At 42.9% G+C, this 16,774-nt stretch overlaps 1 protein-coding gene across 11 annotated transcripts in view; it reads right to left on the bottom strand.

Annotated features, from left to right (window-relative positions):
- The window catches only part of TTLL5 (tubulin tyrosine ligase like 5), a 404,612-nt gene that overhangs the window by 164,368 nt on the left and 223,470 nt on the right, over positions 1-16,774 (bottom strand). For 8 of the 11 annotated variants that reach the window (XM_065940163.1, XM_065940162.1, XM_065940173.1 and 5 more), the window contains one exon: positions 16,095-16,282. In XM_065940163.1, coding sequence (XP_065796235.1) covers positions 16,095-16,282 — 188 coding nt within the window. The remainder of the gene's footprint in view (positions 1-16,094; positions 16,283-16,774) is intronic. The other 3 variants (XM_065940165.1, XM_065940167.1, XM_065940171.1) reach the window with 1 other exon arrangement.

Below are 16,774 nucleotides of genomic sequence, written 5' to 3'. Positions count from 1 at the left end.
GTTGAACTGCCTTCTAAATGATGAACTGTCTTCTAAAATGATAAGTAGGAGGACTGGTATGGGGCTGGTGGAATGGTGGTGGCTCCAAGGAGAAAAGATAAGGCAAGATTAAAAATGCAGAGACAGATAAGCAGGAAGAGTCTCTGAGAAACAGAAAGCACTCTAATTTGGCTAAAGCTTAGAGCAATGGAAGATGGAAGCCAATAGGAGAACACCTTGGGGAGGTCCCTGAATTCCACCCTCTTCATCTAGTAGACAGCAGTAAGATGGCTCGCAGATTCTGACAGAGTAGGGCTATGCCAGGACTGTGGGGAAGCAGGGAAATCTGGCTGAGAGTCAGCACGGTCAGGCGAGACATAATAAGGATGGCATGCAGGACACGCTTTGCTGGTCTCTCCTCGCCCACCCACCCCCACGCCGCCCCAAGGCTGAAGAACAGTGCTGGGCCTTGGAACTGGAGAAGGGCATTTGTAGTATGATGATAAAAGCTCTCAAGTTCATGTGTTCACGTTTTCTTTCTTTCAATCAGCCCTCTTTTGGATTACATCCTCCCAAACAGCTAGAAAGGCAAGTTGGCACTGCCCACCATTTAAGAAGGGAAGGTCCAAGCGTGGGCATCTTAGGCCAGCTTTGTTCTAGGACCTCATGGGAAAATGCGCCTTTCCTTAGATTTTTCATTCCATGCCTCCCCTCAACAGGAAAATGGTTTGAGGATCAAGACATGGAGGTGGGCCAGGAGTGAGGTGCCCAGGAGGCAGACTAGATGGCTTCTGTCTAGGCCTGAGACCTGGAGGCAAAAGATGACATTGGCTCATCTGGCCCATGTCACTGAAGCTAGGATTCCTACTCAGGAGACTGGAGCCAAAAATCTTGCAGGGATTAAGAGACGCTTTGGCCTGGGAGATCGTCTCTGGGAACCTTCCCTTGACTCTCAAGTTAGCTGCTATGGAATCTGGATTCCAGCCATAGTTCTCTTGCAGTCAATGTTTAATGACCAATAACTTCTAGATCTACCATGGAACAACAGAAACAAACAAACTGACATTTAAGGATAGTGAGGTTTAAGCAAACATTTGAAAAGACAAAACAGGTTAATGAAAAAAAAAAAGGAGTTGCCAGTGTCTACTGCGATACTGAGTCCCCTGCCAAATCAACATTAACTAGCATCTACTTCTGTGCACGCGTGTGCCGCCAGAGACGCTCAGAGGGCTCAAGCAAACCTCGTGTGCACCTGGACCCAGAGACCCCACAGAGACTGCGACAGACTGTGTCTGGGTGTCTCCTGTGGAGGTACGGGTCAGCAGTGGACTGCCGCAGCAGCAGGGGCTCTGGGTGCAGTAGACCCGGGTGTGGAACAAGCCCTCTTGGAGGAGGTCGCCATTAACCCCACCATAGAGCCGCCAGAACTTACACAGGACTGGGAAACAGACTTTTAGAAAGAGAAAAGCTATGACCAACCTAGACAGCATATTAAAAAGCAGAGACACTACTTTGCCAACAAAGATCTGTCTAGTCAAAGCTATGGTTTTTCCAGTGGTCATGTATGGATGTGAGAGTTGGACTACAAAGAAAGCTGAGTGCAGAAGAACTGATGCTTTTGAACTGTGGTGTTGGAGAAGACTCTTGAGAGTCCCTTGGACTGCAAGGAGATCCAACCAGTCTGTCCCAAAGTAAACCAGTCCTGATATTCATTGGAAGGACAGATGTTGAAGCTGAAACTCCAATACTTTGGCCACCTGATGCGAAGAACCGACTCATTGGAAAAGACCCTGATGCTGGGAAAGATTGAAGATAGGAGGAGAAGAGGATGACAGAGGATGAGATGGTTGGATGGCATCACCGACTCAATGGACATGAGTTTGAGTAAGCTCCACGATTTGGTGATGGACAGGGAGGCCTGGTGTACTGCAGTCCATGGGGTCCCAAAGAGTCGGATATGACTGAACAACTGAACCAAACTGAACCACTGTGCATGCGTGTGCCATCAATCCCTCAAGAACAAGACACTCTCCACTTACAGCAGGCCCCAGGGTTCTACATTTCTACAGATATGGCTTGTTTACAAATATAGTGGCAAAAACCCTTCTCTAACTGGGGCTTATGGATTTTCACAAGACTTTCACCTTTCTTAACACAGTTCCAAGGTGTCTCACTGCTGCTTGGGAAAACACAAGCAGCAAATACAGATACAGCTATGCCAGGAGAGGCAGGAATTATCTCCAACCTGGAAACTGAAAATTCAGAGGCTATCTTGGGTTTCACCATTAGCCCTAGGAAGGTCCTTCACACCACATCAGTAGAGCTGGATCCTGAAATCTTGTTGCTAGTGCCTTGTGCTTTACTTTCCAATGTTAGATTTATTTTTCACAGAAGAGTTCCCTCAGCTATAAAGGATCCTTGCCATTACAATGTTTCAAGAGCATAATGGTAGAGTTGAAGAGCTTCATGCCATGTTTTGCGTTGTATTCTAATTATAGGTTTATTCACTTATCTTGCCCCACAAATTACATGCTCCCTTAGGACAAGGACTGTATCTTATTCCATTTTGTATCCCTGGAGTTTACCCAGCAGTCACAAAAATATTTATATAAATGAAGTGGGTCTCATCTAGTCTCAAATAACCCTCACAAACACACCTCAGTCTCCAACTAGCAGCTAGTTTCACCAGTGAGTTAAAAAGTGATTCATGTCACTGGAAGGCTTGCAAGGAAATTAAAGGTTCCAAATTACCTCTTTTTAAAAATACCATAAGGGAAGGACTGCTTTGGAATAAGGGGAAATGAAATAATCAGTGACTACAGTGAGAGATAAGTATTGTTCTTGCTATTATCAACCTGCATAATTTTAGAGATGATTTCTGCCCGGTCTTGAAGTTTGGGGCAAAGTTCTCAAATGGGTCGAATAATAGCTTAAACATACAGATTTTATTCCTTGTCTATGAATATACTACATATGCTTTTCATGACATTAAAACAGCAAACAGCTAACACTCCATTTGAGATTCACTTAGGCAAACTCAGGTTCACTAAGGCTGTTTGCAAATTTCAAGTATCTTATTTATCAAAACGGAGATGGAAATTCAACATCAAAGACTTAGTAATAGCTTAACATGAGAACAAATCAGTGGCAGAGCATTCCCAATGCAGCTTATAATCTTGGCATAGCTCAGTCTCCTCGTTATAGCATGGTCCATAAAATCATAACTAAGTCATCTAATGAGGCCTAGAGACGGGGTTCCACAAGATTATTTCATTAATCCAACAAATATTTATCGAACATTCTGTGGCATTCTTTTGAGAACTGAGGCTAGAATAATCTTTTTTTTTTTTTTTTTTAATTAAAAAATTCTTGCCTTCATGGAGATTATGGCCTGGGGAGAGGGGGTGCTGTATCACTGAAATATACAAAGAATGCCTGAAGCTAATATAATCACAAATTTAGAGCAATCATTTTTTGTCAAATTACTGATATTAATGACCAGATACTACCTTAAAGTTTTCAGAAGTTCTCAACTTGGAGACCATGGGTCCACCAGGCATCATGAACAAGTCAAGCTGGAGGGGGAGGAAATGTTTATGAACCCTCTGAAATTAATGTACATTTCTAAGTCTGAGTGCACATTTTTTCCAGGAGAAAAACTTGTAGGTTGCATTCAGTTCTCCAAGGAATCTCTCACTCCAAAAAGGTTAAGACTCACTTCATATCACTGATATGAAGATCAATTTTTCTAAAGCTGTATTCACACTGTACTCTGAACTACACCAGTAGCATCTTGAGAACAACGTTCTCTGTGTCATTCATATACAAAGGCTCATCAGAATTTGATGGGATCAATTGAGTCTGTCATGCACTCTTCATTCCCCTGACCATGGGGCCCTGAATGATTTGGAATAGAAAAATATAGTGGTGAGTCCTATCTGACTTGTTTTACCATATATCGCTAGAACAAAAGGCAATCCTTGAATAAAAAAAAAATCACTGGACCAAGATCCATTTCACTCAAGATAAAAGGAAAACGCAAAGTGCTGGATCTATACTTAACTACATGATTTGCATCACTGGATAAATACTAGAGAATATATTCAATTAAGAAACAAGAAAAGAATCATCCTTAAACAGCTACTTTTAAACCATTCTTCCAAGGGCACTTCTGAGCAGGTATTAAATCATTAGCCATGACCACAAACATGTTTTAGGGCATGACCTTCGTCTCCTGTTCCTAGATACTGATAAAATGAATCTCAAGAAACTTATATTCTAATCAGCAGGAGATAAGGGTTCCAGTGTTAATCTCACTTTTAAAGGGGTTAGGAAAAGCAAGGAATCTCTGCAGCTCTGCTGCATTAGCACTAAGTTCTCTTGTCATGTCCTCTCATAAACGCTGTCACTTACATAACATACATATACACATAGACACTTGGTGTTCCAAAATCTACAAACAGTTCCAGATCAAGAATTGCCAAAGACATTCCTGGAAAACCTTACAAGATGGCCAAATCCGTTTCTTGTACTTCTAATTCATTATTCAGTCTTTGAGTCGATGGGGGATGCCACCACCATGATAAACAGATCTACTCTCACCGCATCTCCAGGGATTAAGGCGGCTGCTCAGTGATGAATCTGAATTCACTACCAAACAATCTGATGGCTTGGCTACAACTGTACAGCAGTATTAAGCTCAGTCACTATAGTCTAAGGAGAGGTGAGAGTCCTGTGTGAAATGAGAAGAGGCAGAAAAGCACCGAGGGAAAGAGTAGGAAGTCAGATTTGGGTTTGAGTCCTGGTGCAGTCACTTGCCATTTGTGTGACCTCAGCAGAGTGACCTATGCTTTCAGCTACTTTCTTCATCTGTTAAAAAAAGTCTCTACTTCATAAGGTTAAAGAGATAATGCATATAAAGAACTTATCACAGTGTCCAGTACAAAGCAGACATTCAACTAATGTCACCTACTTTATTATGAAGGGCAGGAGTGGTATTGTTGATGAAAAAAAAATGGAAGAGGAATAGTTTTTTAAATCAAATGTAAAAACCAACATAACACAGAAGAGAAATTCTTTTCCATTTAGCAAGCATGGAATTAGTGCATACCAAGTGCTGGATGATGGGTTAGAAAGAACACCATCACATAGTTTATAACTCAACAGAAAAGAAGAAATGCAAAACTATAACATATTTTGTCATAGGGAATGGTTAACGAAGGGCTACGGACATGGACAATGGAAAGATGACGTCTGGCTGGAGTGGCATGGGCTTAGTCATTCATTTATTTTAAAAATATGTATCAAATCCACACTATATACCCAGGTTGGGGAAACTGGTGAAAAAATGGACATGGTCACTTTCCACCCTTAATCAAGTACCTTACAGTCCAGTAGAATTAGCACATCCACTGAGTACTTACTACCCATGAGTTACGTTCTGAGGCAGCAAAGGACACGGCCTCCAAAGAGCTCACTGTTCATTAAAGGAGAGAGCTACCTGGACAAACACAAATAACTGTATGGCGAATGGAACGGCATGCCTATGAGAGAAGCGGCACTTACACTGAGCCTGGACAAATGTATACAGTTACACACGCTGTTGTTCAGTCACTAAGTCGTGTCCAACTCTTTGTGACCCCATGGACTGCAGCAGGCCAGACTTCCCTATGTCCTGGAGTTTGCTCAAATTCATGTCCATTGAGTCAGTGATGCCATCCAACCATCTCGTCCTTTGTCACCACCTTCTCCCTTCCTCAGTCTTTCCCAGCATCATGATCTTTTCCAGTGAATCGGGTCTTTGCATCAGGCAGCCAAAGTATTGGAGCTTCAGCTTCAGCATCAGTCCTTCCAATAAATATTCAGGATTGACTTCCGTAAGGATTGACCGGTTTGATCTCTTTGCTATCCAAGGGAATCTCAACAGTCTTCTCCAGCTTCACAATTCGAAAGCATCAATTCTTTGGTGCTGAGCCTGTGAGAAGTCCAACTCCCAAATCCATACATGACTACTGGAAAAGCCACAGCTTTGACTAGACGGATCTTTGCCAGCAAAGTGATGTCTCTGCTTTTTAATGCACTGACAAGCTTTGCCACAGTTTTTCTTCTAAGGAGCAAGCGTCTTTTAATTTCATGGCTGCAGTCACCATCTGCTGTGATTTTAGAGCCCAAGAAAAGAAAATCTGCCACTGTTTCCATGTTTTCCCCATCCATTTGCCATGAAGTGATGGGACCAGATGCCATCTTAGTTTTTTGAATGTTGAGTCTTAAGCCAGTTTTTTCACTCTCCTCTTTCATCTTCATCAAGAGGATCTTCAGTTCCTCATCACTTTCTGCCATAGGGTAGTATCATCTGCATATCTGAAGTTGATATTTCTCCCAGCAATCTTGATTCCAGCTTGTGCTACAGCCAGCCCAGCATTTCACATGATGTACTTATAAGCTAAAAGCAAGGTGACAAAATAGAGCCTCGACATACTCAGTTCCCAATTTTGAACCAGTCCATTGTTCCATATCCAGTCCTAACTGTTGCTTCTTGAACTGCATACCGATTTCTCAAGAGGCAGGTCAAGTGGTCTGGTATTCCCATCTCTAAGAATTTTCCACAGTTTGCTCTGATCCACACACTCAAAGGCTTTAGCATAGTCAATGAAGCAGAAGTAGATGCTTTTCTGAAATTCCCTTGTTTTTTCTATGATCCAACAGATATTGGCAATTTGATCTCTGGTTCCTCTGCCTCTTCTAAATACAGCTTGTACATCTGAAAGTTCTCGGTTCATATACTGTTGACTGTGGAACGTTTCCCAAGAGAAGATAGCATAAATTAAGGAATGGAGACTAAGAAAATTCTGGATGAGCTGCACAAAAACCTCTGTCACAGGAAGGAGACAGGTTGGAGAAGTAACCTGGAGCCAGATTCTGCATAAAGGCTTTGACTAACATTCAATAGCTGGGGCTTCACTTTGAAGATAACAGGATTCCATTCAAGATTCTTGAGCCAAGGAGTATCATTATCAGACTGGTGATTTAGAAAGATTCCTTTAGAACAAAGACTAGGGTGAATAGAGGAGAAAGGCTGGGAGACCATTTAGGAGGTAACTGTAGTGATCCAGTCCAGAGATAATTAAGTCCTTAAGCAGAACAGCAGATGTGAACCAGAGAAGATACATATCAGAGAAATTATAGTCAGACTCAAAGAGAACTGACAACAACTGCCCTGGCATAGAGAGAATGAGGAAACAGAGAAGCTGATGAACTGAAGGGTCCATCCCTAAGCCCCTAGGAGAACTACAGTGTCCCTGATGCAGAGAGGGGAAAGGGGAGAAGAACAGGTAAGTTTCAGATATATTGAACATATTTTGAGTATTTTCAAAACATGCTTAAAACGTACATTGAATATTCTGGGTTCTTGCAATACAGTTAGATGGAGATGGCTAGCAGGCAGTTGGAAATCTGGACATGACGCTCAGAAAACAGGTTCAAACTAAAGATATATATTTGGGAGCAATTTTCAGGCCAGTACTAGATAAAGCTATGGCAAGAGGAAATTTATCCAAAGTGAGACACTACAGAGAGGCATAAAGCTCAGGTGAGCTCTGGAATTCAGATATATGTTGAAGGATACCTGTGAGAATAGGGGGAAACAGATGCCCAGGCATCAACCCCCTTTTTTAATCAGAAAGACTCTGCTGTTGTCAGTTTATATATTTCAGGTCTAAATACCAGTGGCTTTTTAAAAATGTGGAAAGTGGAATCTAGTTTTTAGGGGGGATGTATAGGATCAGCTCTCAAAGGAATTACTGAAGGGTTGGAGAAGCTAAGAGAAGTTTTCAGGAAGGAGACAGTCCATAATAGTGCCATGTACTAAAAGCAAATGAGGATTAATAATAGGTGACTGAAGCTGGCAATGCCAAGGTCATCAGTGATCTTTGAGAGTTACTGTTTTGTTTAGTTGTTCAGTCATGTCCGACTCTTTTGTGACCCCCATGGACTGTAGCCTGCCAGGCTCCTCTGTCCTTGGGATTTCCCAGGCAAGAATGCTGGAGTGGGTTGCCATTTCCTTCTCCAGGGAGTCTTCCCAACCCAGGGATTGAACCCGTGTCCTTTGCACTGGCAGGTGGATTCTTTACCACTGAGCCACCTGGGAAGCCCTCTGAGAAACAGTCAAAATGGTAAGAGATAAAGAAAGGTTGTTTTAGAACAAGGGACCATCAGTAGGCCAAAGACCTAAAGAAAATTGGGAGTTTAAAGCCTGAAGAGACACAGAAGAGCTAGGGAAGTGATAGGATCAACTGGTGCTACAACCTAGGGCAGGGAGGCACAAGGGTCCAGGAGACTTCGTCCTGACACTGTAATTACTCCACTTGACACAGGAGAAAATTAAGGCGCCGGGAATTTAAACAACTTGTCCAAAGTCTCACTGACCCAAGGGCTTCTGCTTTTTCCATGTACCTTTTTCTGTTTCTAGAAATGGAGAAAAGGAAAGTATATGACACAAAGAAGCACAACTTTTCTACCCAGAAAAATACAGAACCAAAGAAGCTACACTTAGGGGAAAAAAGTTACAAAATAAGAACGCAAATGGACAATAGTTCAAACGTGTCACATACGGTCAGGAGGCAGGAAGAGCATTTCCGGTACTGAATGCCCAAGCGTGTGATAACTGAGGGCTGCTGGCGTCAATCCTGGAAAACACCTGTAACCACATCAAGAAATAGCGCTTCCTCTCTGCCAGCTTCACCTTCAAATAGAAATTTCTGAAACTGAGATTTACTCCAGGTCCACCCTGGACCCTGAAGAAATGAGCAGGATCACAATGGAAACTGCTGAAGCAGAAGAAATGATCAAAGAACTCCTTGAGTGCAAATGGATGGGTAAGCGGTGTGAGCCAACGTTCTCGACCTGAGTGGACGCCCTTCTCTAGGACTAGGCGGGAAAGGGAAGGGTGAGGAGCAAAAGTAAAAAGACATTGAATGCTTTTCTTTTCTCCTCTCCATCGAAATGAAAAATGGGAGAAGTAAAAAGCATCTCCTCCCTCCTATGTATCTGTCAGCATATTTCCAGGAGGCCCGGCCACATCCCGGGCACTGGCTGGCCGGGAACAGAGCCTGACACAGCACATTTGCTAGCACCGGAGCCTCGCCTGGGTGGTCGGCTGTTATTCCTTTGATTAAACTCCCAGGCTGGAAGCGCTGGAGCTGCTCCTAGCGATAGCTGGTCCTGCAATCTCACACCGGCCCGCACAGAGAGGCCGGCGCTCCCTCTGTCTCCCCACCTCCCTCTCCTCACTGCCGAGCTGGGCTCCTCTGCCACATTCTTCAGTTCACTGACAGCGCTACCCACAGAGGACTGCTTCTGTGTGTGCAGAGGGCTGCAGCTGTAAAGCACACCTCTCCTGGCACGGGGCTGAGGAAGAGACAGTGAGATCTCACAGTCAAGTTCCTACTCCAGCGCCACACTGTCAGCTTCCTACCACAGGGCTCTCTCCCCAACCAGCGAAGGATGCTTTTAGAGCACCCTGCTTTCAGGGATGTACACACTCATTTCCAAAGGCTCCCAGCCCCCAAAGATAACCAGCCTCTCACGTGCCAAGGGAAAGAACTAAACCCGACCTTCTCTCTGCTCAGATGTGTGAGGTTGAGTAATCCCATGTGGAGAACACGTAACTCTAGCTTCCAAGCACATGCAAACACTGGATCCGAAGTGGCCATGGTGGCCACTTCGTGGTGGCAGGGCGAGTTCAATATTCTTGTATATTCTAGGCCATAAGTAAACTTAAATCATAGCAGAAATAGTAAAAGTATTACAAGATAAACGAGGTCCTGTTTTTAGCCAAATAAATTCATAAGAGTCTAGCCTCTAATGGAAATGATGGGCAACTCAAAGTTTTCTAATCAAATTTGTAGGTTGTCTGAGGACTTTACTTTCTTTTCTTTTGGCTAATTCACTGTTCCTCAGCATCTTCACCAGCAAGCAGGGAGGAAAAGGGGATGGCACTGCTTCATTCTGCAACCCATCCTCCTCCCAGCTACCTAAGTGAAACAGTGAAAAGGCAAGGCCCATTTGTCTCTGTGGCTCCCGGTCATTGTTGAGATAAAGAGCCGAGTTCCTTCACAGGCCATTCAAAGCTCTCCTTGAATCAGCCCTTGTCTCCTCCTCCAGCGTCCATTTCAGCTGCTTTCTGCTGACTCCCTGTCCTCCAACATCGACAACCACCAGCTTTCTGGTTCCCCACGTACACACATGCAAGCTTTTATTTTGGAGCCTGCCCCACCCTTCTTCCGCCACCCTCCTGCCTCCCCTGAAGATTCAGTGTAGGGGTAATCTCTTCCGAGAAGGCGGCTTTGGCACTCCCACTCCCACCCACATGCTGGGTTAGGTACCCTCTGGTGGTTCTGTTATTCTCTAGAAACATCTGTGCATATCCCAGGCTAGTACGTTCCATAACACATTCTATCATGTGTTAAGTGGCTGTCTCCCATACCATACTGGAGTTACTTCACACTGAGATCTATTGTCTTGTATCATTCCTATGGCTTAGCATTAAGGTTTGGAACACTCCTAAGAGTGTAATAAAATGTTTCTGAATGAATGAGTTAAAAGAATGTATTTGAATAAAAAGTTTTAAGGAAAATGCGACTAAAAGCTTTAATGGGCAAGTAGCTGAAATCATAGACAAAATAAAGGAACTGTTTTTCAGAAATTCCCTCAAATTTCAATTTTTGGGGGGAGGGGGGCCATGCCACACAGCATGCGGGATCTTAGTTCCCTGACCAGGGATGGAAGCCCCCTATGATGGAAGTAGAGTCTCAACTGCTGGACTACCAGGCAAGCCCCAAATTTCAATATTTTTTTATACTCAACTTCTAAAATAGCATGAAAATTTAAAATCAGCATACCTTATTTAGTGGAAGATCTCTCAACACTTTGCCAAGAAAAGTAATATACAGATATATATCAGGGCTTATGGAATATAATACTTTGGCCACCTGACGCAAAGAGCTGACTCAATGGAAAAGACCCTGATGCTGGGAAAGATTGAAGGCAGATGCTGGGAAAAACTGATGGCAACAGGAGGAGGGGGCAACAGAGGATGAGATGGTTAGATAGCATCACCGACTCAATGGACATGAGCTTGAGCAAAGTCTGGGAGATACTGAAGGACAGGGGAGCCTGTGGGCTGCTGTCCACGGGGTCACGAAGAATAGGACACGACTCAGCAACTGAACAACAACACAGCATATAATTAAAGCGAGACCCACAGGAAAACCCACAGCTTTAAATAAAAGAAAGGAAGAAATGAGTGAAAATAAAGGAAGTACTCAATTCAAGAAACTGGGAGGAAATAACAAAATAAAGCTATAGAATGCAGAAGGAAGGAAGTTAGCAAAGATAAAACAAGAAGATAACCAATTAAAAAACTATAACAGAAAGAATAATATCCTATTGAACAGGGAAGGAGGAAACAAAACATTCATGAATAAAAGCACAGACACAAAATAGGAATTGAAAATAAGGAAATAATGACAGATAAGAGGAAATTAGAAACATCTGAAGAATTACTGTACACAGAGTTACTTCTTGTGAGCCGAGCTGAAGGTTCACGCCCCGAGTCCGGAGACGAGAGCAGAGCTTTCAGCACGTTCTGACCGGAGGCCCGCCTCTCGCCAGAACCACAGACGCCTTATCACCTGCCTCAGTGAGTAAGCAACCAAGGCACTTTATTTCAAACACAGCTAGGAGCAAAAGGAAATGGCTAGTAAACAGACGTCCCAGGGCCCATATTAAGTCATTATAACATGTTATTATTTACCAGAAAAAGAACAACAGGAGAATTCCCCAAATTCCAAATTAAGAAATTACTTTCTCTGAGGAGAAATAACACAACACATAACTTGAACTTTTCAACAGCAACATTCATTTTGGTAACACAATGTTTTATTAAAAAACAGACTTCAAATCAAATCACAAACCATTAGTTATTAAGAGCCTTCTACAGTTCAAAGAGCAATCTTTTCCAAGCATACAGCATTTAGACTTTACAGAAAGGTTTTTGCATACTGCCCTCATGACTTTGTTGTGTTTTCTTCATCAACAAAGACCGTGAGGTGTACACAATTTGAGTGAATTGCCCAGGATCACACAGCTAGTAAAAGAAAGCAGGTCTTTAGACAGCTAATCCAGTCCCCTTCCCACTACAATCCCTCCCTCAGTACTGCACTAACCACCCTGTTTATTATGCAAAAACTTAAGGCCAACATCTAAGTGAGTTTAGATCCCTAAAAAGGGAAGTCTGATGGAATTTTAATTCACTGCCACTAAATTCTTCTTAGATGAAATAGACTGAATGGGAATGATTTTCTGATAAGGATACAATCACCTTGGATTCCCACAGGATCAGGATCCTTTCATTTTGGCAAGCTTTGTAGTCTACCAAATGATAGGAGATGAAAATATGTAAATACTGATATTGCCGATGTCTTCTACTACAATTGCAAAGAAAACTTCTTAACGTCTCGGTGCTTCTCAGTTCAGTTCAATTCAGTCACTCAGTTGTGTCCGACTCTCCACGACCCGATGGACTGCAGCACAAAGGCCTCCCTTTCCACCAACTCCCAGAGTTGACTCAAACTCATCTCCACTGAGTCGGTGAGGCCATCCAACTATCTCATCCTCTGTCGTCCCCTTCTCCTCCTGCCTTCAATCTTTCCCAGCATCAGGGTCTTTTCAAATGAGTCAGCTCTTTGCATCAGGTGGTCAAAGTATTGGAGTTTCAGCTTCAACATCAGTCCTTCCAATGAACATTCAGGACTGATTTCCTTTAGGATGGACCTGTTGGATCTCCTTGCAGTCCAAGGGATTCTCAAGAGTCTTCTCCAAGACCACAGTTCAAAAGCATCAATTCTTCGACACACAGCTTTCTTTATAGTCCAACTCTCACATACATACATGACTACTGGAAAAACCATAGCCTTGACTACAGGGACCTTTGTTGGCAAAGCAATGTCTCTGCTTTTTAATATGTTGTCTAGGTTGGTCACAACTTTCCTTCCAAGGAGTAAGCGTCTTTTAATTTCGTGGCTGCAATCACCATCTGCAGTGACTGTGGAGCCCCAAAAAATAAAGTCAGCCACTGTTTCCACTGTTTCCCCATCTATCTGCCATGAAGTGATGGGACCAGATGCCATGATCTTAATTTTCTGAATGTTGAGCTTTAAGCCAGCTTTTTCACTCTCCTCTTTCACTTTCACCAAGAGGCTCTTTAGTTCTTCTTCACTTTCTGCCATAAGGGTGGTGTTGTCTGCATATCTGAGGTTATTGATATTTCTCCTGACAATCTTGATTGCCACAAGAAGCTTATGCTTCTTCCAGCCCAGCGTTTCTCATGATGTACTCTGCATATATTAAATAAGCAGGGTGACAATATACAGCCTTTTCCTATTTGGAACCAGTCTGTTGTTCCATGTCCAGTTCTAACTGTTGCTTCCTGACCTGCATACAGATTTCTCAAGAGGCAGGTCAGGTGATCTGGTATTCCCCTCTTTAAGAATTTTCCACAGTTTAATAAACTGTGAACCACACAGTCAAAGGCTTTGGCATAGTCAATAAAACAGAAATAGATGTTTTTCTGGAACTCTCTTGCTTTTTCGATGATCCAGCAGATGTTGGGAATTTGATCTCTGGTTCCTCTGCCTTTTCTAAAACCAGCTTGAACATCTGGAACTTCACGGTTCACATATTGCTGAAGACTGGCTTGGAGAATTTTGAGCATTACTTTACTAGCGTGTGAGATGAGTGCAATTGTGCAATAGTTGGAGCATTCCTTGGCATTGCCTTTCTTTGGGACTGGAATGAAAACTGACCTTTTCCAGTCCTGTGACCACTGCTGAGTTTTCCAAATTTGCTGGCATATTGAGTGCAGCACTTTCACAGCATCATCTTTTAGGATTTGAAATAGCTCAACTGGAATTCCATCACCTCCACTAGCTTTGTTTCATAGTGATGCTTCCTAAGGCCCACTTGACTTCACATTCCAGGATGTCTGGTTCTAAGTGAGTGATCACACCATCGTGATTGTCTGGGTCATGAAGATCTTTTTTGTATAGTTCTTCTGTGTATTCTTGCCACCTCTTCTTAATATCTTCTGCTTCTGTTAGGTCCATACCATTTCTGTCCTTTATTGAGCCCACCTTTCATGAAATGTTCCCTTGGTATCTCTAATTTTTTTGAAGAGATCTCTAGTCTTTCCCATTCTATTGTTTTCCTCTATTTCTTTGCAGTGATCACTGAGGAAAGCTTTCTTATCTCTCCTTGCTATTCTTTGGAAATTTGCATTCGAATGGGTATATTTTTCCTTTTCTCCTTTGCTTTTCGCTTCTCTTCTTTTCACAGGTATTTGTAAGGCCTCCTCAGACAACCATCTTGCCTTTTTGCATTTCTTTTTCTTGGGGGTGGTCTTGCTCCCTGTCTCCTGTACAATGTCACGAACCTCTGTCCATAGTTCATCAGGCTCTCTGTCTATCAGATCTGGTCCCTTCAATCTATTTCTCACTTCCACTGTATAGTCATAAAGGATTTGATTTAGGTCATACCTGAGGTCTAGTGCTTCTAGTTGCTCATTAAAAACTAGAAACATACCCTAGTCAGTGACCCAGTGAAAACAGTGTAGCAGATCACCGATCCTTCCCCCTCCTCATAGCCAGTGCACATTTCACAATTCCTTCTCATTTTATTTTCTTTTCACATCATTCTGTCACTAAAATCTAACTATTAATTCCTTTCAAGGCTCAACACTGCTTGTACAAGATTCTTCACTTCCAAATTCACATTAGGCTTTCTTATCTACTCCCTTCAAAGTATTAAGAGATTTGAAAAAGAAAATTCATTATGGCCTCACACTCTGGGATGAGGCGGAAGTAAAGCTAAGGCTTACCTTGAATTATGGCCCATAATTTTACACAGAAAAGTGGGGCACCGCCAGGGAGCCGTGTGTTGCCCACTTTTAACATGCACTTGAAGTAGTCTACGGCTTCACTTTTCCCCTAGATTTGATTATCAGTAGAGGACTGTCAGGCTTCCCAGGTGGCGCTAGTGGTAAAGGACCTGCCTGCCAGTGCAAGAGACGTAAGAGACGTGGATTCGATCCCCTGGAGGAGAGCATGGCAACGGACTCCAGTATTCTTGCCTGGGGAATCCCAAGGACAGAGGAGCCTGGCGGGCTACAGTCCATGGGGTCACAGACAGTCAGACATGACTGAAGTGACTTAGCACTGCACAGCACACAGCACGGAGAGCTGTCACCAATCAAAGAATATGACACCATGAAGATGCAGAAAACTATAACTTTGGACTTGAATTGTGACTACTTTGGAGGATTCTGATGCCATTTTGCATTAAGAAAAAGGAAAAAATATGGCTTCTTCTTCCAGTTAAATACCATAGAGAGAATCAGCAAGAAGGGTGAAAAGAATCCTACAGTTCTTAAAAGTTTTATCTAACTTTACTGTGTTGTAAGCTAGTCAACATACATACAACATAAAAGTCAAAATTCCAGTATCCATCTAGCTTGCTGGATAACCTTGATTACATCACTCTTTTAGCCTCAGTTTTCCCCATCTGTAAAATGGGGAGAATGATACGGTTTGGGTGAGGGCTTATTGAAATAACTCATTAATCAGTGCCCAGAAAACATCCTGACATCAAGAGATGAAAGGTAGTACAGTTAAAAAAAAAAAAGTAAAAGGTAATGTTATGGCATTCTGGTAAAAAGATTTATAAGACTAAAACTCATTGGAAAATTTTACCAATGAAATAAGTTATTTTTAAAGATTATTTAAAAGTATATTTAAACCTGAACATTCAAGTCTATTTGTCCACGAAATAAGTACATCACAGCTAGCAGCAGACTTAACTTTGCAATACCTGTGACAGAAATCCTTTCTTTAAAACTGAAGAGGAACACTTTTAGCTAACATTCTCTAGCTCAAGAAACCAACAAACATTCATTCAATAAGCATCAGCATATGGGCATTAGTAAACACAGGGAAGGACAGAGTGCCGCGGAGTTAACCCTACCCAGTGGTGAAAAGCTCCGTGACAGCCCAAACTGCCCGTACCTGCTGGGTGAGGAGGCTGATGTGAGCGGAAGGAGAATACTGCCTGGCCGCCTGCTTCTCGGCCAGCCGCTGAAGTTCGGCCGTGACCATACTCGGGTTGTACCGTCTGCTGGAGGGAGAGCCATCTTCTCCCTCCTTCTGGGCTCTGGCCGTTCCTGAATGCTGCTTGTTTGGATGGCATGAACCTGCTGAAGAGAAAAGCTCTCATCCACTTGGGAAAAAAGATCAGAAAAACTTAGGACGACGACAACCAATAGATATCTCACTGAATCCCAGGGATCTCTGACAACAAGAGGAACAACGAACTATCTTCAAAAGCTCACAGAAGTAAACGCATGCCCTTATCATACCCGAGGATCTCTTCCTATCACCAGATAGTTACAGGCATCCATAACTATGCTTTTGCATAATATGAATCCTTCACAAAGAAAGAATTTTCATCATATGTAGTGGGGAATAATTGATCCTGAAATTAATGAATAAAAAAAAGTGCAGCCTTGAAAATCATTCTAAATCTTGTTTTTCTTGTTATGTGACAGTACTTGTCAGTAGTCTGGGGCATGCACTGTCAAATCATCTATACCGCAGCCCGCCGGGCTCGTCTGTCCATGGGATTCTCCAGGCAAGAATACTGGAGTGGGCTGCCACGCTCTCCGCCAGGGGAAGCTTCCCAACCCAGT

The sequence above is a fragment of the Muntiacus reevesi genome, chromosome 7, assembly GCF_963930625.1.
Source record: "Muntiacus reevesi chromosome 7, mMunRee1.1, whole genome shotgun sequence".
NCBI lineage: Eukaryota > Metazoa > Chordata > Mammalia > Artiodactyla > Cervidae > Muntiacus > Muntiacus reevesi.
Note: the sequence above shows the minus strand (reverse complement) of the source record. Positions and strands in the feature narration are given on the sequence as shown.